Raw genomic sequence first — 25,486 nt, 5'->3', positions numbered from 1 at the left:
GTGCAACCTCTCTAAACGCGACCACTCTCTGTCCCCAGTAAAATGGTCAGCTGATGAAGGAGGTTCTTAGCTACATTAAAATTGTTATCGAAATTGATACTTTATTTGACCCCATTTGGTGAAGATGTTTCTCTGGTCACTGGGAGAGGTTTTAATGGTATCCTCTAAAGATTTTCTTCAATAAAAAGTCTAAGGAAAAAATTCTGTGCCTTCTAAAAGTGGTCATAAATAGAAGAACAGAATACATAGAGCTTATTTCCTTAAAGTTTTACTGAGTATATATATATATATATATATATAAAAGTTAAAAATATAGAGAAAATATGGAAAATAAAGTAATAAAGATTAATGAAAGAAAAATAAATATAATAAAATATTTTTTAAAAAAAATGAAAAAGTCAGAAAACAAAATAATGTGATATTTCTCTTCTTCAGTTCAGACAATTATTACAGCAAAAAGGAGTGCTTTCCAATATTGTATTAATAAAGTCAAAGCAAAATATATCAATACAAGGAGATGAAAGATCTCGAGTTATTACTATCATTTTAAAAATATCCTTAGTTGCGATTTTGATTATGGATATTGGGAAATTATAATTAATATTTGTCTTTTTAATAATTACCTTTACAATAAAAAACATAATTTTTTTCATATAGATGGAATAAAACAAGGATCTAATTTTTCATCTCTTTTAGCTAACTTATTTCTACACTATTATGAAAAAAATTTAACTTTTAATATAATTTTTTTTTACATTTATTGTGATCTAATTATCTTTAATTTCCAAGATAATACAATTTTGTTGAATAATATTTAACCAGGGGAATTAATATTGCATCATAACAAAGATTATAGATTATAATGTGTTGTATTTAGGTATGAAAAAAGAATAAAATACCTGCAATGTTGACTTAGTCTTATAGGATTAAAAAAAAAAAAATGATTTCAATTTAAATAAACTAATTACTTAGAATTCTTATACTTCGAAAAACATTTATTTAAATACCATTTTTAATCAAATGAATAGAATTAAAAGAATATGTATGAGTGTTTATTTATCCAAAAACTAAATAAACTCTTTCAAAATTTGATAAAAAACAATGGATACCCAACTCATTTAATTAATTTCTATATAAAATCATTGAGTTAATTGTATCGCTATTATTATTAATAAATTTACTAAAAATTTCTTTGTTAACTACATTTATATTTTTACCAAGCGCAAATCCGATTCGGGCAATTCCGTGACTAAAAGTCTTTGCAAACTGGGCAAATCATGCTTTTTTTTTTTATTTAAAATAAATGTTAATTTTTCAAAATCATTAAAATTGTATAATTTAATATCAACCTTATTAATTATAAACTTTAAATTGTCCAGTATAATATTATTATCTTGTGAACATCCATTTTTGGGTCAATCCAAGGTAACTAACAAATCAGACTAGCTTCAGTACTGCAGTAAGTACGCACCATTAAATATTCCTCTATTTCCGCTTCAAACCTCGATTTTCATATTTTAAATCATTCTTGAAGGACTCTGGAACGTTTTAAGCTCATCTAAATTCACTCTATAGATTACATTTTATATTTTATTCTGCATTTTTCTTACATTTTATTTCTATTTTTTGCATATGTTTTAATTTGTACATTTTTTATTTAATATGTGATATTTTTGTTTCAATTTTTTTTGGGTCTTCACGGTATTGTATTGATATATTTTGCTTTGGCTATATTAATACAATATTAGTAAGTACTCCTTTTTGTGAATATGTGAGCTGATGATGGGTTTATATCTCTTCATTATTTTGTTTCCCACCTTTTTATTTATTATTTTTTAAGCAAAAAAATTTTTTTACAAATATTTCATTTTAATAATATTTCTTCTTTTTTCATTAATTTTTATTATATTATTTTTCATGTTTACCCTATATTTTAAACTTATTTTATGAGTTCTATATTGCGTTACTGCTACTGCGAGTAAATGAAACTTATTATTTTTCTTCCTTTTTTCTCTCTTTTCTATTTATCCTTTTTGTCTTTATTGTGCTATATATATATATATAAAGAGAGAGAGAGAGTTNTATATATATATAAAATATTTTTGTGTACCTATAAGTGAATTTGCAATTAAGCTGAATAGGCAAAAATTTTTCCATTTTTTTTAAGAATAATATTTAAATCTAGTTCATTAGAAATTTTATTTGTAAAATCTAAAACTAAATAATCTGCTATAGGTAATTCCTTGCACTTATAATTATTTTTATACCATTGTTTCGCAAGGTTTTCAAGTAAGTTTGAAATATCCTGTTTTGAATTGAGTTTTATTTTGTCTAATTTTAAAAAAAAAGAAGTTTGTTTGGAAATTTAGTTGAATCCCTAAATCTTAGTTTTCCTATATTTAATTGAATTAGGTTAATCATATCTATTGATGCATTCATTCTAAAATCTTTTAAGTTATATTTAATTTTATTTTTGGCATTTGACCTTTTTCCTCTATTATTATTGCTAGTTTTAAAAAATATTATAAATACATTCGTAACTATTAAATGATTTAAAATTGAAATAGCTTTTTAGACTATACAGAAAAATAGATACATCATTACCTTCCATTAAAACAGAATCATTACCTTCCATTTTTTCACCAAACAATTATATTTACAAAAAAGAAAAAATATTATTGATGACATTTGTCACATAATTGAAATCTACATGAAATTGTTAATTAGATAAAAGGTTTGTGAAAGCATTTTTTTTTTTAAAAAATACATATATGGAGTTAAGAATATATTATATATCAAACTTGCACCAAAGTAGTCCTTTACTTTTTTTAAAAATTAAATGCACAAATTTAGTTTTTAAAAAAAGTAATTAACAATATTTTTAAAAATTCAAGCGTTACATTTTTAAATATGATGTTAGCAGAATATATTTTTTTTAAAGAAAGAGATTAAACTTTAAAATTAGACTAAAGTGCACAAAATTGTCTTTTTTACAATTATTTAATGAACAATAGTTAGTTAATGTTATGAATTTCAAAGTCATTAATCTCTCAGTAAATTGTTCCTCCAAGTGCATGAAAAAAATCTTAAACAGATGATATATGCGTTCAAATTAAGACTCAGTTTTTGTTTCATGGCAATCATATAACTTAATTCTTCTAAATGATAAGTATAAAACTTAAACTCATAAAAGGGCATCATATTTCAGAGATAATGGCTATACTCTTTAACCAAAACCTTTAATTGATTCTGAAAACAATTTATTAAAATTGCTTCAAAGCATTCCACACAACATTGGTTTTAGTGTATGTTAGGAGTAAACAACCAGTAATGAAAATGATTTGAATGAAAAAGTTGAAAATTTGCTAAAATGTAATTTTATAAAAGAAAGCAAGGTGTACAGTTAGAGATGCAACGGATATCCGGCAGGCAGTATCTTTCTGGCCAATCCGGCTAGTAGGCCGGATATTATGAGTATCCGGCAGTAACATTTGGCTCGAAATAAAATATTGAGTAAAGGTAAAAATGAAATGAGTAAGGTAAAAATGAAATATATATATATATATATATATAAAAATATAGCACAATAAAAACAAAGAAAAATAATGNGTATTAGGTTTTAGTTTTTATCTTGGTCACGCCTACAACAGCTATGTTATACTAACCATTGATATAAATATTCTTAAAGTATGTTAGTATTTTGAAAGTTATGTAATATAACATAGTATGTAGTATATAAAAATATGGTATACAATTACAACAGAATATATTTACTATACGGATATACATATTTATTATAGTATAATTATATAATAGCCAACCTCTTTGATTTTTAAAATAAAATGAAATTGGCAATCTTATCAAATAAAAACATATAAATATTAACTAATAAATAACTAATTTCATTAAATTTTTTTTTCCAGTTTCACTTGATTTAAAAAATTGAGAAAAGATCAGAATGGTTGGCAGTTATATTAAAGACAAATATTAGAATAAAGTAATAATTGATCTGAGGAATTGTTTTATAAATACCAACAAAATATGAGATCATATGTGATATTATTTATTCCATTTATAATTATTTTTTACATTTTTATTAATACAAACATTGCATGCAACTGCTTTATAAAATTAATTTATATTGGTCTAGCATTAAAATAATAATATTAATCCACGTAATTATGATTGTACTCATTAATTAATACGGTTAATACTGTGATGACAATATATACATTGATTTGAAATAAAAAAGTGAATAAAAAATGTTTTTTAAGCCAATTTATCATTTTTCAAAATCGATAAATTGTGATGCAAAAAAAGCAATTGTTCAGCACTTTTTGGCAAAATTCTGCTTCTTCTTTGCTCATAAATGATGCTTGCTTTAGAGAACAGCCTCTCACTATAAACACTGCTTGCAGGAGGAGATAGATATTTATAGACTAATTTTGATAATAAGGGAAAATTATTTTGATTTTTTTCCCACCAGTTGAGTGGTGATTCTTTCAATAACTGGTAATGAAATATATTTATTCAACTCCTGCACTGAAGTTAACTCATTTTTGTCAGTATCAGTAATTTTATTATTTATATTACTGTTGTTAGTTATTTCTGAGAAAACATCCCAAACAGAAATAGATACACATTCCTCACCTTCAGTTCACTTGTGAGAATATTTTGTGATTGACTTACTACTGTTCGCATTTTCTGACGATTTAAAAATTTCAGATAATTTTTCCTTCATTAACGAAAGTAATAAAGATTTCACAACTTCATCATAACTTTGATCTTTATCAAAAAACAGTGTTTTATATCGTGGGTCCAAAATCGTTGCCAGTAAATAATGTTTGTTCAACTTTTTTGTCGAAAAACGTTTATGTATATATTTTTTTAACGCTTCTTTCATTGTTCCAATTCCAGAAACTTCAACAAATTTTAACAAATATAGTTGTAAAGTTACAACCATAGGAATAAGTTCAGAAATTAATGATTTTGAACTACTTATCTGCTTAGTTATTTCTTCAAATGGTTGAAGCAATTTTATACAATTTTCAATTAAAGTCCACTGATATGATGAAAAGTTCTGAATTTCATTGTTTCCATTTGCTTAGATGGATATAGCATTTTGTAATTCTTGTAAGCGGTTTAACATGTAAAATGTACTGTTCCATCTTGTTGAAACATCCTGCACTAATTTTTTGTATTGTATATGTAACTGTTTTGCTTGTATTTCTTTAAATTTTGAACAAGTTAAAGAAGAATGGTTGAAATGGCCAACAATTCTTCTTCCTAGAGCAATGATATCCTTTTAATGCATCACTTACAATTAAATGCAAATTATGTAAAAAACAAGATTCACTTTCGAAATTGAGATCATTTACGGCTTTTACAATATTTGAACCACCATCACGAACGACAAGATATATTTTACTTGTCACATTCCATTCCTCGCTCAAGCTGCTTAACATCTTGCCTACATTTTCTCCAGTATGACTTCCGGGAAAGCGTCTTGAGTTTAATACAAAATGTTTGTAATTAAAATCATTATCTATCCAGTGAGCAGTAAAGCTAATAAAACTGTCTTTAGTTACTGAATTAGACCATATATCAGTAGTTAAAGATATATATGTAGCTGAAGAAAGCAATGACTCAATTTCTTCTTTACATTTTGAATGCATTTTTGGTATAATTACTTGTTTGAAATATTCCCTTGATGGAACTTTATACTCTGGTTATGCTTTTGCCATGAGATTTCAAAAATCTTCATCTTCCACAAATAAGTATGGCTGATTATCTACTGCTATCATTTGGCCAATAGCATAATGTAATTCTACAGCTTTTGGATTGTTTATATCCCAGATTTTTTTCTTTTCCAGAACTGCTTCTAAAGTTGGTTGCTACAATCTTCTTTTTTTAGAACTTGTACTGGGATCATCTGCATTTACAGTATCATCAGTGGATTCAAAACCTAAATCCTGACCTTTTTCATTGCAACAATAATTCTGCTAAATGTTTTCTCCTTAGATGATTTAATAGTGGAGAAGTTGATGCTTTTTTGCCTGTTCTACCTCTTGAGATAAAGCAGCAACAAAGATTGCATTTCACTTTAATTGCATCTTCCTCATACTTGAAATAATTCCATACAGCACTTTTGCTTTTAAAACTCATGATTATAATTGCCTTTCAACAGTTTATGACAAATTTATTCTCACAATTATAAAAATAAAGTAAAATATAACTGCAGCCTATAACTATCAAAGCACAACTGAGGTAAGTATACAGATTCGGTTATAGTTAACAAAGGGGAAAACACCATTGACCATTACACAATATATCTTATCTTAGGGACCTGGTCTTACAAAGTGGGTGGTAAGAACTATAGAAGTAAAACCTGCTTTTGCAAATGACATTATTCAGAACATTATTTCAGAAGAAGAACATTATTTCAGAAAAAGATGATTAAAATTATATATATACTTCAATATTAAGAACAAAAGAAATATTTTTAAAATTATTAATTTATTCATTATTTCAATTTGATTTTTAATATAAATAAGTTTGAATCTTTAACAGATGTTTGTTTCTGCCACCTACTTATAATAAATATTCTATCAGTGGTTTTATTTAAGCTAAGCACAATACTCAGTGCAGATAACATTCTTCAACTAAGTGTTATTTACATAATAGTTATTTATTGATAGTCAGAAATTTAAAGTTAAGTACTTATAATTGAAAGTTTATTTAAAAGAAATATATAATCATATAAGCAAAAGAAAAATAACAGTTTTGTCTAGTCCAATTAAATATAAATACCTATTTTAAAAAAAGTACTGCGACCAGATACCGGATATCCGGCTCAAAGATTGGCCGGATAACCGGCATCCGGCTCAAAGATTGGCCGGATATCCGGTATCCGGCCAAATTAAGATCCGTTGCATCACTATGTACAGTGCACAAAAAAAAGAGAAAAAATTATCACCCTGAATAACTCTTGTTCTAATGATTGGATTTTCACATACTAAGTGTGAATCTTAATGGTTTTAGGGGGTGGCTTCAAATATGCTAACTATTAATTAAATTACAAGTCAGACACAAAAACGCACTTTCTTTGAATAAACACAGATTTTCGTTTACATATTTGGATTTCCGATCTTCAAAATAAGAGGGTAGACACAGATTGGATCATAAATTGGAGGGCAAATAAGCTATATATATTTGGTGATAGTCCAAAAATAGAGCCAAACAAAGTCGTCCTCACAAATGAATATTTTAAGATAACCTATAAACTAATTCAACAGAGGAATACCTAATCTTACATAATATTAAAATTATTAACTAAATATTGAAATGTGTATGCTTACTTTTATGAGCATAAAATCTTTATCAAAATAATGATGAAGACCCAAATGTAAAACAGTTCAATTGATGATAAAAACTTTATTATCTTTTGAAAATATGAAAAGGGAAATAATAGCCGACATGTTTCGAGCATTCAAAAATGCACGCCCATTCTCAAGATTCGCCAGGTGTGAATGACTTGTTACTTTAATTATTAGACATTCAAAACATGTTTACTTTTATTATCATCTCTTATTTTTTAAATCAATAAAGTTTTTATCTTTTTGATTCAGTTTCTTAGGATATATCATTTAGTAAGACAATATATTAATAAATTACTTTGAGCAATATTAAAATAAGTTTTACGTAGGATAAAGGCATAGGTGTTTAGATTGAAAAAATAATAATTAGTCACTACTTTCTTAAAATATGAATACAGTACACTTTTTTTTTACTGCTACCCTTAATAACATTTTTTAAGGACTTAAAAAAATTCTGTCTACAATTGAAGTTTCAAAAGTCGAATGTGAGAAAGGAATGTCCACCAGGAATAAAAATGAAATAGTTACAAGGACAGCTTTTTAAAACAAGTTAACGCTTCAATCCTAGTTGAAGTTGTTTGAAAATGTATTTCCAAGTTTCATTCCAAATATATTTTATATGGTATACTTATTTTGCTTAAAATTATTAAACAATTTGCTTAAAATAAATTATTAACATTGATATCATTAAATTAATAAAATAAGTTTAGATAAATAATAATAGTTAAACTTTTAGCGAACCGATTCCAATTCTGAAAATAAAAAAATTATTGAGTAGGTTCCTTCGAGCAATATCATTCTTATCCTCTTATGACAAAATGTAGAAAAAATTGGTATTCACATACAACCTTCTTGCTGCATATTTCTTTTAAATACTATATTTCCCAGATAGCGGATATTTTGAAGAACCCAAATATGTAAAAATATATATATGTTTATTCAAAGAAAGTATGTTTTTGTGTCCAATTTTGTAACTTAATAGTTAGAACTAAATAATTAGTTTATTTGAGGTCATTCTCAGGAACCCTTAAGATTGACACTTTGTAAGAGAAAATCTCATCATTAGAACAAAAGTTATTCAGGGTGATATCTTTTTTTCTTTAACACTGTACAAAACTTCAATTGTTTTTTAATTTTGAAATATATGTACATAATCTGGCTTTTAATTTTGAAGAACATTTTTTAGTGTTCTTATTATAACTCTAAATAATTAAGTTATTATTGATTGATATAAAAAATGGATTCATTGTGGCCCCGGAGAGTTCATTTTTTTGCAAATGCCCAAAAAAGCTATGCACTCCTAATATATGTATTTTATTTAAGATCTATTAATATTTCAAAGGCACCATTTAAATGCTTGTTTGTACAAGATTTTCAATTCAAAATTTATTTTAATTTTAAGTTTTATATTTGTAAAGATTTTGCTTAGACTTTATTGAGGTAAATGGGATAAATATTTTAAGTACAGTTACTAGATCGTCAGGGGATATTCAAATATGACATAAGCATTAAAGGGTGAGGAATTATTATGGCTGAGTAGGGGGTAGGTGTGATATAAGCAATGCATACTTTGTCCCAATAGCATCAATTTTTTTTAAATGCAAAATAAATGCAAGGAAAATTTGGAAAAAAATTACATTAGAAAAATATTCTAATTTGGACTAAAAGCTGAATTTTTTTAAAGGAATTTCAAAATTTTATGAAATGAATTGCTTTAATGATGCAAATTTTGTTTTAAACAAAATTACATATACTTTTAATTTAATCATAAAATTAGATTATGCAAAATGTGGACAATGCTTATTTTTGAGGAGGGAAGAATATGTTTTTGTAATATTTGAATGGCCCCTTGGAAAAAAAACAAGTTTACCTTCATCAATGGCAGTATTATAAAGAATCATTCTTTTCAGACTTTGCAATAATCCAGGCCAAGTATGAGCACTGAAGGGAAGAGAAGCAGAAGGTTCTTGAGGCACAGAGCGAAAACCCACTAATTTAAATTGCGGATGTGGAACGAGATGAGCTAAGGTGTCATCTATGAAAGAAATAATGATTACTTAATGAGTCTAAAATACTTATAAAGTCAGAAAACTATAAAATATATTAAGATATGACAGCACTTCATAGGGGGACAACACACGGGAGCCTTTCTGCTGTCAGTGGTGAAACCAAAAACTGACAGTGCCCCGTAATGGAAAAGCAATTCTTATTTGATTGAAATCTTATCTTATTGAAAAGCAAAAATAAACAAATGACAAACAATCACAAAGTAAGTCTTAATAATGATTTAAAAGTACACAAAATAAGAGATAATAAAGAAACACTCACAAATAAGAAAAATAAAGATAAAGTTAACAGTTAGAATAGTCACATCAAAATAAATTGCCAAATCATAAAGAAAACTTTAGAAATAAATGACTCCCTTTTTCTGAAAAAATAAAACAGAAAAACATTCAAAGAGTAAAAATTTTAAAGAGGTGCTGCTATCTATATCCAACATATTTAATTCTAAGTTTATTAGCTAAGTGCCATAATCTCAGTGACATTGTCACAGAACAGTTCTTACAGAAAGATATTTCTTTTGAAAAGTAAAAACATTTCATTCAAAGTAAAACATTTCATTTGAACATTTTTGACGCGCTCAATTTACGCAGATAGTATCGCAAACCGATGTAATGTTTTGATTGTACAGTAGAACCTCGATTAACCGAGCTTCGATTAACCGAGGTTTCTGTTAACCAAGGCAATAACGAAGTCTAAATTTTTTTTCTTCTCCTCTCCAAAATGAGCTTGGAAGAAATTATACACATATTAGTTCGTTGTCTGTGTTACAGGCACTTATTCCCCACAAAAGCACTCAACTTACATGAATTATTACACCCTGAGAAGACAGCATCCATGAATGCTTTGTTAACAGTGGTCATGTGACTTGTAAGTTTAATCATGTAAATTTTAAAAATACAATATTTTCTTGAAAATGCGTCTTTCGATATTTAACTAAGTATAGTTAAAAAAAATTCCATTTTACTTTTTAAAATTTACTACTAGAGTTGATTTCATTTTTAAGTCTTTTTAGCTGTGAAACATAAGTTCATTTATGTTTATTTTTATCATTTAAAAAACGTTCTATTGTTTTTTACTTTAAAAGTAGTTAAATTCTCAAGCACGGAAGGTTTTTATACATGGTTCCTATTAACCGAGATTTCCGATATCCGAGGTACTAGCGGTCCCAATTAGCTCGGATAATCGAGGTCTTACTGTATTTTCGGCATTTAGTGATATTGATTTTCACACGGTTTTTAAATATCCCTATACATTTCAAACAATATGGAAAATTCGAATCGGGCATTTGAGTATTTACATTTTAAAGCAATAATTCTATCGAATTTTCAGCAGTTATTGCTATTGATTTCTCCACTGTTTTTAAATCCGATATTACTTGTGACAACAACCTAATCTCGAAACGAAACACACATTTGAGGAGTTTGATTCACATGATTTTGCAGTCGATCTTTTTTCGACGATTACTACAATGGATTTCACGATTATAATTACTTTTCTTAATTGTAACAATTATTTACAAAATGCGAAGAAGAAAATAATTTGTGTGTTTCCCCCCCCCCCACAACAAAATATAAATTAGTAAGATATATGTTCGTTATTACTGAAAGTATCTTGCAGGAAGACATTAGTGCTAGAGAGTTTTGTTGCAGACAGCTCGAAAAAATTCTGCCACCGGGGAACTTAGTATTAGCTTAATAATTAGAACTTAACAGGAGAGACACTATAATAATATGATATAAGATGTTAAGTGCAAAATATTTTTTGATAAAAAAATAGACAAATAACTAAAATAAAATATGGTTTCAATTATAAATATTGTTATTTATATTAACCAACCAAGTGTTCTGATTTTGGTCAAGTTTACATAGAAACTAAACATCAATAACTTTCTCCTTCATTAGAATGGGGAAAATGGTTGTTTGTTAGAGGGAGGGGGAAAAAAACAGGTGGAAGTATATCGTCAGATGCCACAAACAAATACCGATCAGTTGGTTAAATAGTTAATGAATTATATATTTCTATCTTAGGATATTAAGAGATATATACACATACAGAAAATATTTAGATAAAACAAAGAACAGTTTAATTTGTTATTTTTTTCTCTTTATGTAAAGCGCTTTTATTGCTACATCCATGCGTTTTTTATTCACAGAAACATATTTTTTGGATGTATATATGTTCAGCTCAGAGCCCGGTGGCTGAGTGGTAATTGTTCTCATGCCACGGGTCCTGGATTCGATCCATGGACGGGGTGAGGTCAACTCAACCTTTCACCCCTTCGGTGGGTCGATAAAATGAGTACCAAGCACGATTGCAGACTAAACACTGGGGGTTCTGTGTTCGGTTGAGCACCCAACCGGAACATCTGCTCCTGCACCCCACAGTCAAGAAAACTGAGATGGGCAGTGTAGGCCTTGGTTCTTTATACGTTGTTGCTCGACTGAGTTTAATTTAACTTAAATTCAAAATGCATGATTTAAAATTAAATTTGAAATAAATATTAAAAATCTATTTAAGTAATATAAATAAAGGCACTGTCATAAATTTATATAAAATGAATATTAGAACAAAGATAAAGCTTACAATTAAAAAAAAAAACTAATTAAAGATAAAAATAATTGACTAAATTTTTTTCTTTTCTCTCAGAAAAGAGGGATGATAAGCATCTAGAGGATAAAAACAGTGTCAAGGTAAAAGTCACAGTTTTTAATTGCAAGCTGGAATACAACAACAAAGATTAACAGTTATAAAAGAGATTTGAGTGTTACAAAAAATTGTTTCAAGAAGTTGACATCATTGCAGAATACCTGGGTGTGTTTGTCAGGCGGGCTTTTGATGCCTACCAAAATGATGACTTGCTTTAAGAGATATTATGGTGTCCCCACAGATGTTGTATAACATTGAGTGATTTAAGGTGACCCCATAGAATAAATGTACAAACTACTTCAAGATGATTACACTTCTTGAGCACATAATGTGTAGTGGCACTATCATGCATAAAACACACACCTTGTTGCACTCCAGCCGACTTACTTTAAGCAACAGTTCATGGAGGACTTGCCGCAAAAAAAAATTACGTTTCTACGTTCAAAGTTATGGCAGCAAGTGCATTTCACTCTCTCAACATTGTTTGTGTTCTATGGTAAGACCAGGCTACATTTTAGATTTTCAAATTCATGTTTCATTCCAAAAATTTTTCATGACTATTTCCTCCAACAAAAACACAACAATAAATTTAAAAAAGCATTATAATAACATTCATCGAAATGATAGGCATAACAGTTATATTCTGCATCTTCATATTTATAGATTTCAAATTTAAAAAAAAATGGAGTAAAGAAAGAATTGAAGCAATAAAAGAGCTGAAAAAAATCACAAAAGCAAATAATTTTTTCTTCTTTTTCTCTGCAGAATTATATTCTAAAGATACTTTTCTTATTCATCGGCGAGGAAAGAAATAGGGGAGAGGGGGGCACATGTGAACATGGTATGTTTTAAAAATATGATTTGAAATAAAAAATCTTGAAAAATTTTCAATTGATGGCAGTACTAGTCCTACCTCTCTGCGAAACTTTCAGTACAATGAGACATTTTGTTGTTCTATTCTGACAATTTCTTTGTATCAGTTGGTGTTGTATATATTATAATCACTAGCTTCTTCAAGTGAAAGCATAGTATAAATCAACTAATAAACTGAAATTAACTATTGCAGACCATTATATGAACATTCAGGTAAGTTTATGACAATTAATTTTTTTTTTTACTCAATTAAAAGTTCTTTATTTTTCAAGTAAGGTTTAAGAAGGATGATGGGGCACTTGTGAACAAATCATCTGGGGCAGATGTGAACAGTTCACATATGCCCCTACATAGTATTAAGATTATTATCCTCATGATATTATAAGTTTAAAAAATATGTATGCATTTAAAATTATTATTATTATTTAATTTTCCATAATTAATTTATTAATCGTTAATTTTTTCTTTAAGAATTTCTTTTTATTAAATATTTGATCACGCATATTAACTGATACACCTGAAAAAGATAGAATTGCTAATGCTACAAATGAAAAGATAGAAAAAATGAAAAAAAAAAAAAGCATGAAAAAGTATCAGAGAGGAAAGAAAAAGGCCCATTATAACTCCTGAGGAACATGAAATTACGAAAAACCCAACAGCGGAAAAATTATTTTCTTATTGACAGTACTATTGTACAATTTAAATTCCCATAGTAAGCTACAACCCCTACAGTATAATTCGCATCTATATCTATTATATTAAAGATTTTTTTCTTTTAAATATGATGACTACTTTGTGTTTTTAATCTTGTTTATATGTTCCCCAGGCATGTTCACATGTGCCCCTATGGGGGGCACATGTGAACAATTGAAGACATTTTTCTAAAATATCATAAAGTAAAGAAATATTTCACTGAAAAATCTCAAAAAATTCCATAAGACAAAGAAAAGACTATTTAAACACATGGACTTCTTTACGGTTAGAAATTGATGATAATTTTCGAAAAATGAAAAAATAAAAAAATTTGTTCACATGTGCCCCCCTCTCTCCTACTCCTGATTTTTCTGTTCTCATTTCTTAATTTAAAAAAAAAGACTGACTTGCTTCAGCTGGAATTTTAAATTGATAAAATAAAAAAAAATAAAAATATTAAAAATTCTGAAATCACAAAAGATTAAAAGATAATTCACCCTCGAAATGATGTTTTTTCCTTCATTTTTTGAAAGAACACCATCATTTTTAAAGAACATGATAAAAGCATTTTATATTTTAATAAAATAGGACTGTGAGTGGGGATTTTGTTACAAATTCAGATGTTCGGGACATCATAAAATTGGGGGGGGGGGAAGTAAATTCCATTTTTTGGGGACCTAAATCCATGACTTTTGTTTTTAAAAAATAGTTCAAATCATGACAAATACCGAAATTCACGACTTTCGAGGTGTGCAGATACCCTGTAAGTATTCAGCCTTCTTTAATTCCCCCCCCCACAGAACTATTTATCATTGAATCTTGAATGTTTACACACACTTTCAATAATTAAATTATTTCAGATCAAATTTTACTTACTGAATGTGAAACTGAAATTGAGATTATTCCCAATAGGAAGTAAAACATGAGCTAGTTGCAGAGAAGCCACTTTATTTAAATCTTGGAGAGAGGAAGATTTGATTCTCAATTTTTGACGACAAAGTTTCATCAACCAATCATTCTCAAAGAGAAATATAGCATCCGAAGACTCTTGAAATGAAGAGAGAGATAAGATGGAGTTATAGGCCTGAATTGTGACATCACATTTATGGAAAGGCCACATTATCTAAAAATTAAAAACACTTCAGTAAAATAAAAAAGCTGAAAACTAGTCAATCAATCTGTTAGGGAATTAGAGAATATTTGATAATTTATTGAAAAAATATATACAGTCGGATCTCTATTTAACGAAGTTGCTAAATCCCGATAATAAGTTCATTATATGGAAAATTTGTTAAATAGAAAATCACCTTTTGAAATATTTAAACAACACAAAACAGGTTTTTAACACATTCACTGCCACTAAAAATGATACTTCTATCCTGAGAAGCCGGATTACAAAACAGGGTTTTAATGGTTTAAATGTTCCTTATATTTTACTAGGAAAACCGAAAAAACGAAGAAACATATTATTTTCCTGTTTAGAGAGCGTTTTTTCCCCCCGAAGCTCTGGAGCGTCAGTGGCACACAGACTTAACGTGTCTTCGTGAGTACCACTGACGCTCCAGTGCGTCTGATCAGCATTCTCAGAAACAATATTGAAAATATTTACAAATAATAAGCACAATATACAGATATTGGCAGTCGCGACATAAAAAAATTCGAACAAAAGTTTTGAAAACCAACCACAAAAAATAAAAAAATAATGCTTCACTAACGTGCCGAAACAACCTCTCCGTTCAACTCCAAAAGCCACACTAAACACAGAGCATATAATTTATCATAGTCGATCAACGCGCTAGCACGTCGTCGGCATACTAGGAGGTGCCGCTCTGACATGCCAGTGCCAGCGATTGTGTTAAATTCATAAAAGCTAGTCATAATTAAAATAGCAATGGATACACCTTTATCTTGTAAGATAGTATCTACTATTTGTTTTATAAATCTCAGCCATAAAAGAAATCTGTATATGAATGGAGCAAAACATTACCCAGTGTTACACTACCATGCTACTTACTTTTTCAACTAAAAGATGCCAAATTTACGTATAAAATTATAGCTGCATTTATTTGCTGTATAAAATGATAACTGCAAAGTAATGTTAGACGTACATTACCACCTGCGGTTTTAAGTTTAATTGCTACCGATAAAATCCGTTCATTTTGTCTGAGTTTTTCGTTTGAAATGAATACAAAAGGGAAAGGGATTTCACCGTTCTCTCTAAAAGTAGCCTTGAAAATCAATTTAAGGTCATTTCCACCATAAAATGCGTTAGCAAGTTTGAAATGTTCTAAAATATTTTGGGAAATAGGGAAAGTGGATCTCAAGGAAAAGTTTGTTAAATAGAAAATTCACTTTGCTATTTGGAAATTATTTTACGAAGAAATTTCCAAAATGTTCTTGGTTCCTCCAAAAAATTCGCATAATAGAGAAATTTGTAAAATGGAAGTTCGTTAAATATAAGCCCGACTGTATTTGTCAAATTTTCATAGCTAAAATAACAAAAATAATATTATCCTTCCTTCTTGTATTTAATGCAGATAGCCTAAAGTAATAGTAGAATAATGTTCGTGAATGCTATTTAATAATAATAAGTGATTTATCAGAAAAAAATTAAATTTTTTTCAAACAAATTCCAAACTAAGTAAAATGATAAATTCTTATTTAAAATACGAATTTCAAAACAGGTCGAAATCGTGAAACAGATGAAAGGATTTCCAAATGTATTTTTTTCCCAACAATAATCAAAATGTTATGATTAAAATATATTGATGTTGTTTATGATGATGAAAAAAAAATATAAATAAAATAAAAATAATAATTTTCCAAATGCCTTTTGATAGAAATTCAGTGTCCTATCAATATGACATCAAATATTCATGGTATGGGGACAGTCTCCTTAATAGGGTATAAATTAAGGGGAAGAAAGTAGCATATTAAACATTGATTTAAACATTAATAACAATTTAAAAATGTACGGTTAACCTCATTCATCAAAAATCACTTTAAAAATAGAGTAACATTTATAAGAAACTACTCTAATAAATGTTAAACAATTAATAGAAAATTAGTATATTAGTACAGTAGGGAACCAATTATCCATAACGATCGGGACCATCGCTATTCCGGATAACTGATTTTTCCGGTTTTCTGAATCGATACAAAACCGTTTTTTTATTGTTAAATCCAACTAAAACAAACAAAAATAGTTGGAAATAATCTTAAAAAGAAGAAAAAACGCTGAAGTAATACACTAATGATAATTTCCAAAATGGTGGTAAAGTAAACATCTTTCAAAAAAGAAAGAAAAATCCTAAAATCTTATGAGGAAAAAAACATTTTTTTAAAAAAAAATGGCGGGAAAATTTATTGAATTTCGTTCCGGTTGTTTGGTTTTCTGATTTTCGGGTAACGGGTTCCGTACTGTAGTAAAAATTTCTATACATAAGCAATCTTTTGAATGAATTATTTTAAGAAAGTGAGAAACATAAATTAATCCTCATTCACTAGAGATCTGACTAAAAATGGAATATATTAATCATAAACAATTAATAAAAAGTCATAAATTATTACAATTAATAGTAAAAATGTGTATATACAGGGGTCAGTCTAGGTTTTTCTGAGAGGTACCTATTTTGCGAAAATATAGACATAATTTGCGAAAATTAAAAATTATAGTAAAAAATCGACTAAAAAAATATAGATTTATCGTTTCTTATGAGATACAAAAATAAAATTTTAAGAAAAAGCATTTTGTGAAACTACCGTTTTTCCTAGAGTAGAGTTTGCGAAGATACTGCTAATCGGTAGTAAATTTGGCCTGGACAGACCCCTGATATATATAAGCAGGGGTCTGTCTAGGGCAGGGGTGGCGAAACTTTATGCACCAGTGTGCCATTTTTTCTAAAAAAAATTGCTTAATGAGGCCATAGACGTGCCGTCAAATAATTTTGACTTCGTGATTATTGGGAAAATAATAATACTAAATACTATCAACTCAAAACTCTTTATTTACTATGAAAAATAATACATTTCGCAATGTCTCAGTTCAACTTAAAGTAACATTATTGTGACTTCTGTTGTTGCAGATTAGAAGACAAATAACTTGTATTAGGTAGAGCCCCTGAATTAGACAGGCCGACTTATCATTTATTTTTGAAGCAAAGAGCTAACGTAAGCACATAACACAAATAATACTAACATAAAGTTAACTTGCGAACTTGTTTGCTCCAATATTGCTTGATAGGTCAGCTCTGATAGTATAGGAGTCTTAATATTAGGTTGTAATATGTTAGTTCAAAGATTACTGTTAATTTTTTGCTAGTTATTTACTGTTAGCTTGTTTTTTATGCTTATTAATTGTTTTTTGGCATTAATTGATAGTTATTTGGTTAAAAATTGTTTATTTTTTCGTTTGTTTATTGTGAATTTTAATTTAATTGTTAATATGCTTCATAGTGAGACTTTGCGATGGGCGGCGTGCTCAAAATATTGTGTCGCATGCCCTAAATAGCACGCGACACAATATTTGCGACACCATATCAAAGTGAGTTTTTTTTAGCCGAACATTTTAAAATTAAACAACTAGGGCTCCCTTCTGTAAACTTTGCAGGAAGTCAAAATTCGAATGTTATTCTAAACATTCGAACATTATCTTAAACACTATTGTAAATTTATTCTAACAGGCCTTTATTTCTTAGGAAAAACTTTTTGTCTTCTTTTAACAAAACTTTTTCCTGTATGACCTAGTCAAATGAAACGTGATCAGGTAATGAAAATAACTTTTAGTGTTAGAACTGTTAAATGCACGTTTTTATTAAACTCAAGTTGAAATTTAACTATGCACTATGATTTTTATGGAATTTTAAATTTGAATGCAATTTTAAGTCACAATTTTACAATAGTAAAATTATCTTTTTTATATGGGGAAAAATATACAGAAATTTACCTGTCATAAATGATTTTTATGACAATATTTGAAAATATTTTCTTACTTTATCATATTTTTGCGTTGATTTTTTAATATGATTTTTTATTTTCACAAATGATGTCTAAATTGTCACAAAATAGGTACCTCTCAAAACTACTGTATTTAATGAATGTTAAATAATTTATAAAAGATTAGTGTAATCATTATAATAAAGTATACTTGTTTACTATATTGGTTGAGGATTTTGTTGAAAATTCATCTCGAAACAGCTGAGAGAGATAAGAGCCAAAACCACTTCCTGTACCACCAGCCACTGATGAGAGTTGGAGTAAACTAATTAAATGATCGCAGCGTTCCATCTCTTTGCGTACAGCATTCAAAGCAGCATCCTGTGCAGTTGGTCCGTAGCAGTGATATCCCATGGCCCAATTATTACCCGAGCCCAAGTCATGAACACGGACAGCACCATCATCACGGTAAAACCAAGATCTCCCTTTAAAAGGTTTGGAAATTTCTTCAATTACCTAAAAACATGACCATTCAGTTTAAAATGTTGAAGAATAATAGTTATCTAAATACTGAAAGATGAAAATACCGAGAAATTTCTAACACATATATCGTTTTCAAAAAAGTAGGAGATAGAACGCGCAGAAATAAGTTTCATATACAAAGATACAGTACATTTTGCAATGACTTGCAAATAAATGGAATGCGAGCATAGTAAACTTTAAATGACATTCTTAAAACACATGAAGTTTATATACTTCCTTCAAATTTTCATTTACTTTACATAAATTTAAAAAATGCACAGATTTAAATCATGATAAAATCATCCATTTAAAGTGATTGTAACTTTTTAAAGAAATCATTAATTTATTATAACTAAAATATTTTTATATATTCTTCAATAAATATATTTTTCAGGATATGGTTATTATGATTCTCTTGATAATGAAGATTTTATACAAAAGAATAGTGAAAGGATGTAAATTAAGGCATTTCAAACTAGGCTAAATAATAATAAGAGACAAAAAGTGACCTGAAATTTTTAAGTCCTAATTTTCTGTATGAATGAAATTCCTAATTTTCTGTATGTTAGTATTTACTAGTACTAACATAATCAATGATACCCATTTAAATGTATGTTTCTTTAAATACAAGCACTTTTAAAACCTAGAGCATATCAACAATGAAAAAAGAATCTAGAGTAACTAGTAAGTAACTTCTATCTAGAGTAACTTAAAATAATTGTTTTTATCTAAACTAATTTACTTTGCAATTGACAAATTGCTTCCCTACCTTTAAAATTCATTAGAATGTTGAGCTTGAACAAAAATAGCTACAACTTTGTTTATTAATTTTATTTTCTGTAGAATAACTAATAGCATTTTCCTGAACTCCAATTAAGGACTTAATTTTATATTTAATTTCACAAAACCATAATAACACCCTACGACCGAACCTTGTATGGGTTAGGTATTAACCCAAAGTGTAAAAGCTAATAATATATACATCGAAACCTCGGCTAAGCAGACATTCTTAGGACCAAAAAAATTTTCCATTTACAAGAACAGTACGTTTTATGTGTATAAAATAATTGGCCATAAACTGCGTTTAAAATAATTGAAATTATATAGAAATATTTAAATGAAATGATCCACAATAATTATTTACATTGCTATTTTTTTCAAATTTAAAGGAAAAAAATAGATGAAGAAATTCAATATATGAACGTACTTTTGTTTTGTATTTATCCAGTTGAAAAGAAAGATGCGACAGAAGTTTGTTTTAAGCAACTTATCATGCCTTCATTATATGTATTAAAACTATTTAACATTTTAAGACTAATTTTTAAATTTTTGCACAGATTAAAATGTATCAGTTCCTTTAATCTTTTTAATGAAATAAAACTTTCTATGCTTTGACTTGATCTATGATGAATACTCTCATGAGGAATTACATAGTTAATTTAGACATTGGAGACATAAAATGACGGAGATTTTACTATACGAGTTAAGTTTTGATGCATCATGCGCAATCATGTAAGTAAAAATTGGGGATAATATAAGCACTTACATTTAGGGAAGATATGTATATAAATCCTAATCGAAGGAAATTGTTTTAAAACCATTATCTACAATAAAACTATTTTATTTTACAAACGAGCAGCCGACCCAATTTTTTAGGTTTACATCTACTAATAATCAACTCCATATCCTTGTCATTTTGAACCTAATCCAGAAGACAAGGGAACTCCTGAATCAAGTATTGGAATAAATTTGCCTTCATGTAGGACCTTTCTGATGGAACTAACCCGTTTTAGCGTTACATGAAGAGGAAAACCTAACACGGTTAGCCTGACAGCAAGAGGACTCTAACCCGTGATCCGTCAACAACTGAGGATATTTCACATTAGGACTGCGCTTGATGCAAGCCGGATGAGAAATTTGTATCGATCTGACATAGCTGGGATTCGAACCTAGTTCACCTCATTGGTAGGGGAACGCTCTATGCCCTGAGCCATCACGGCTCTAGTTGCAATATTCTCTTTTCTACCTCTTGTGACAGTATGCCAAGCAATCAACATATTGCAGTACAGACAATAACACAATCTGCTGAGGTAGAAGAGAGGTATTTTTGCCATCAGCAGATATTTTATCACCAAAGAAATGTTTTTTTTAACAAATAAGGAGAAATTTGAGAATATATGGATAAACTGGAGATAGTCATAAAATACAGGAGTCTTCATTAAAAAACAAGAGACTCGACAGGTATGACAATATTTCAGAATATTCTGTTTGGGAAAGATCAGATATTTTAAAAGAAGCATATAGAGATAAATCTGAAGACAAAACAGGAGAAATTTACTAAAATATAAATTGAAAAATAACTAATACCTGCCACACATCTTTTAAAATTCTAGTATAGTTATTATTTTGATTAAAATAAAAAAATAATTTTTTTGATAATCTGAGTTTTCATTAGATGATTTCATTTCATGATATCATGAAATTTTTATAATGTTTTCCTTCAAGTTTGTGATACAAAATTTGACTGCATCACATTTTTACAAATTGCTTTGGACAAAATAAAAACATGAACCGAGTAAAATAAATAAATAGCCAACTAAAATTAAATAATTCAAATCAGAAAATCGCTGATATTACCTTGGGCTCTGTGTCAAACAAAACTGATCGGGCAAAGATTTTATCCTCAGCATCAATAAAGAACCTGAAAAAAAAAATAATAATTTAACAAAGGAAATAACCTAATTTTCATTTTCAGTCTAAAGCTTAAAATATAGATCTAAATAAAATATGGAGTCAACGAGCCTTCTTTGAAATTAAAATTAATGCATGTTTTCTTGTATACACTCATTGTGAGGGGGAAAAAAAACTTTACAACATACATTTTCCACAATACATGAAGCTCTGACATTCCATTATATTCCTTGAGTAAATTTATAATTATTTCACCTAAAAACAAGCATTCCTTAAAATATGAAACAGATCATTTATAACAGCAAGCCAACATTCTTTACATAATACTAGTTTTATTTAATACTAGTTACGTAATTGCGTAGTACCCACACAATATTGATGATCAAAACAAGCTATGGGTGGCGTAGAGCAGAACTTTCTACCAAAGGCAACACTTCATGCTTTCGCCATCAGCGTGTGGAGAGTCGTAGAAGGAGGTAGTATGTTAGTTTCTCTCTTGATTTTCATATAGATAAATCTCTTTTAAGTTAGGAAACTACATGGAATTAAAAACTACATTGAACATAGATCTTAAAGAAATCATTGCGGAAATTTAAAAAAAAATATTTTTAACAATTAAATACGTAATGAAATCGTAGTACATTCCTATACAAATGAAAAGAAGAGAGGGCATGCATTGTGATTGCCTACATGGAATGCTGGCAATCAACTGACGCTCCTGATATATAAAGATACTGTTCAATTTTTTTAAAATCAGTATTCATAAAATTAAAGCTACATTAAATATTAATTTGAAAACAAATCAGTATGTACATACAATGTATCAGTATGCACAATTAAATAAAATTAAAAAATGATATTTAAATTATTTTTACGGCTAAAATATTATTATTTTAAAATCCTACACATATTTGGCGCTCAACACATGCTTTTTAAATATTTTATGCCAGAAAATAATTTATTTTTGAAATTTTCAGAAATTTAAATTCTAGCACCCACTGTCCGCTCTATATCAGAGTAGTATAACAATTTCCCCTGAAATGTGTTGACGTGGTCTTAAATATTAATAAAAATATGTAAGTTCTTTTAATCTTGCTTTATAGCAATAAACAGCTTTATAACACAAAATACGATTTCAGATTATTTATAATATCAATTAAACTATACCTCAAAATAATTTTGTCAAAAAATAATTCTTAGACGAATATTTGGCCAACCGAACATATAGCAAAAGGACCGAATGTTTGCTGTATCCCAAATTGATATTAAGTTTATTACAGGACATGAATTTGAAGTTGCTGAATCGATGATAACAACCTAGTCATGGCAAGTAAGAATTTTTGATAAGTTGGTAGTTGGCACAAACAGGATCTCCAACACTTAAACACTGCATAATTTTTATTTAGATTATAAAATGTTAGAGGGCTTGCCTTCCAACGAGGAGACTTAGGTTTGAATCTTAGTAATGGCTTACGAATTCTGCAAACGGCTCACACCGACCACAGTGCTGATGTTAAATGTCCTCAGTGGTAGACAGATCATGGGTTAAAGTGCCATGTAGTCAGACTAACCGTGGGAGGTTTTCCTCTTCATGTGACGAAAATGCAATTTAGTTCCCTTAAAAAGTTCTCCCAATGCTTGATCCACAATTTCTCTTGTTTTCTGAATTTTGTTCAAAATTGCAAGGAACATTGGTAGACTCAGAATTGGGTCGGCTGTTCAACACTGATAATAAAATAAAATAATAGATGCTGAACAAATGAATACACATTACTTACTATTTACAGGGTATCTGCTACATTTTAGATTTTCAAATCCATGTCTTTTTATGACTCATGCCAAGAATTTTTCATGACTTAACGAAGTTACTAATTTCTCCGTCAATAAATTTAAAAAAGCACTATAATACAATTCATTGAAATGATAGATATAACCAAAACTGTTATACCCTGCATCTTCATATTTATAGATTTTAAATTTAAAAACAGAGTAAAGAAAGAGTTGAAGCAATAAAATAGCTGAAAAAAATACAAAAGCAAATAATTTTTTTTCTCTTTTTTTCTGCAAAACAACATTCTAAAGATACTTTTCTTGTTCATCGGAAAGGAAAGAAATACTCCTGATTTTTCTGCTCTCATTTCGGAATAAAAATATTAGCCAATGACTGACTTGCTTCTGCTTCAGCTAGAATTTGAAATTGATAAAATAAATAAATAAAAAAAATTCTGAAATCATAGAAGTTTAAAAGATAATTCGCTCTAGAAATGATGTTTTTTCTTTCATTTTTTGAAAGAACACGATAAAAACATTTTATATTTTAATCAAATCTGTGAGTGGGGATTTAGTTACAAATTCAGATATTCTGAACACCATGAAATTGAAATCCACTTTAAAAATTAGATTTTTCGGCAACCCTAAATTCATGACTTTCCAGGTGATCGGATACCCTGTATTTATAATAAAATTTTTCAAAGAATGGGCGAAAATAAGGTTCATGAAGAGGTAAAGTTAGATTATATTCGAATTTCTTTCAATAAGAAATAGTAAAAGAAAAGGAATAGTAAAAATTTTCTTTCGTAATTTGAAAATGAAAACTTTTTTGTTAAAAAAAAATGTGCCATAACTTGATTTCGGCAATTAACTTAAATTTCCAAACGTACTACTACCTATTAAAAGTTTCGTCACTAAAAGAAGAATTTGCGGAAGATTGGTTTTTAACAACATCTGATAATAGATCAAAAAAACATTGCCCGAGTTGATTCCCACACTGTCCGGTTTGTGTAACAACGTATGACATAGTTCTTTTTTATCAATTTTCATAATTTAAATTTAATTAAGCTAAACTACAAAACATTAGCAAAATATGCAATCAAAGAAAGAGCACTGCTTTTCACAAATGATCCAATAATTGGTTGATCGTGTAAAGCTATACACAGATGGCGCTAAGAGTTAAAATTCGTAGTCGGGTCACTAGATTCGATTGATTTTTATGCTTATAAGCTTAAAAACAGTGCCATCCAATACTATTATACTTATAGTGGTTAGATTATAACGTGTTTTTTAATCTAACTTTCAGCAAATGAATTCGGAAGATTTTGCAAGCATACAATGCTATCCAAAATAAAAAAAGGGACGATCTTTCTCACTAATGGATGGTGTTTTCTACACTAGGTAACGCTGCAAGCTCGGTACCGCCTAAATTTCCGGGTTACTGTTTCCGTTGTATTTTAAAGCCATTTGGCATCATTGTGTTTTGAGATTCTTGCAAACAATGTATTTTATTACTTATTACTTGTGTTTACAATGCTAAAAGTGTTAACACTAACGCAAGATGGTACACAGCTTGCAACAAGAACAAACAGGAATAAACTTATGGAAAGACGCCATATCAAGACTGCCAAGAAAGCGAGTTATTTAAAATCTAGCAACCATGTCACCTTTTTTAACAATATACACTATCTAGCCATTAATGACCGGACACCCCTTGAACGGCAGATGGACTCGTCCTGGCGGAATAAATACGGAACCTGGGGTGGGTTGTTGTTGTTGTTGTTGTTGATTTACTTCGCACTAGAGCTGCACAATGGGCTATTGGCGACGGTCTGGGAAACATCCCGGAGGATGATCCGAAGACATGCCATCACAATTTTGATCCTCTGCGGAGGGGATGGCACCCCCGCTTCGGT

At 28.7% G+C, this 25,486-nt stretch overlaps 1 protein-coding gene across 2 annotated transcripts in view; it reads right to left on the bottom strand.

Moving 5' to 3' along the window:
- Positions 1–24,839, bottom strand: part of LOC107454022 (tubulin delta chain) — a 29,317-nt gene extending 4,478 nt beyond the window's left edge. Inside the window, exons 1-6 of one of the 2 annotated variants that reach the window (XM_071178162.1) lie at positions 24,467–24,604; positions 23,275–23,525; positions 21,747–21,810; positions 18,807–19,103; positions 14,529–14,775; positions 9,247–9,411 (exon numbers count right to left, since the gene is read on the bottom strand). In XM_071178162.1, the coding sequence (XP_071034263.1) occupies positions 9,247–9,411; positions 14,529–14,775; positions 18,807–19,103; positions 21,747–21,810; positions 23,275–23,342 (841 nt within the window). In that variant the 5' untranslated portion in view covers positions 23,343–23,525; positions 24,467–24,604. Of the gene's footprint in view, positions 1–9,246; positions 9,412–14,528; positions 14,776–18,806; positions 19,104–21,746; positions 21,811–23,274; positions 23,526–24,466 lie in introns of both variants that reach the window. The other variant, XM_016071065.3, reaches the window with a different exon arrangement.
- Positions 24,840–25,486: the final 647 nt, after the last annotated feature.

Source organism: Parasteatoda tepidariorum, chromosome 3 (assembly GCF_043381705.1).
Source record: "Parasteatoda tepidariorum isolate YZ-2023 chromosome 3, CAS_Ptep_4.0, whole genome shotgun sequence".
Classification (NCBI taxonomy): Eukaryota; Metazoa; Arthropoda; class Arachnida; order Araneae; family Theridiidae; genus Parasteatoda; species Parasteatoda tepidariorum.
The sequence above is the reverse complement of the archived record's forward strand: the minus strand, read 5'-3'. Positions and strand labels throughout refer to the sequence as shown.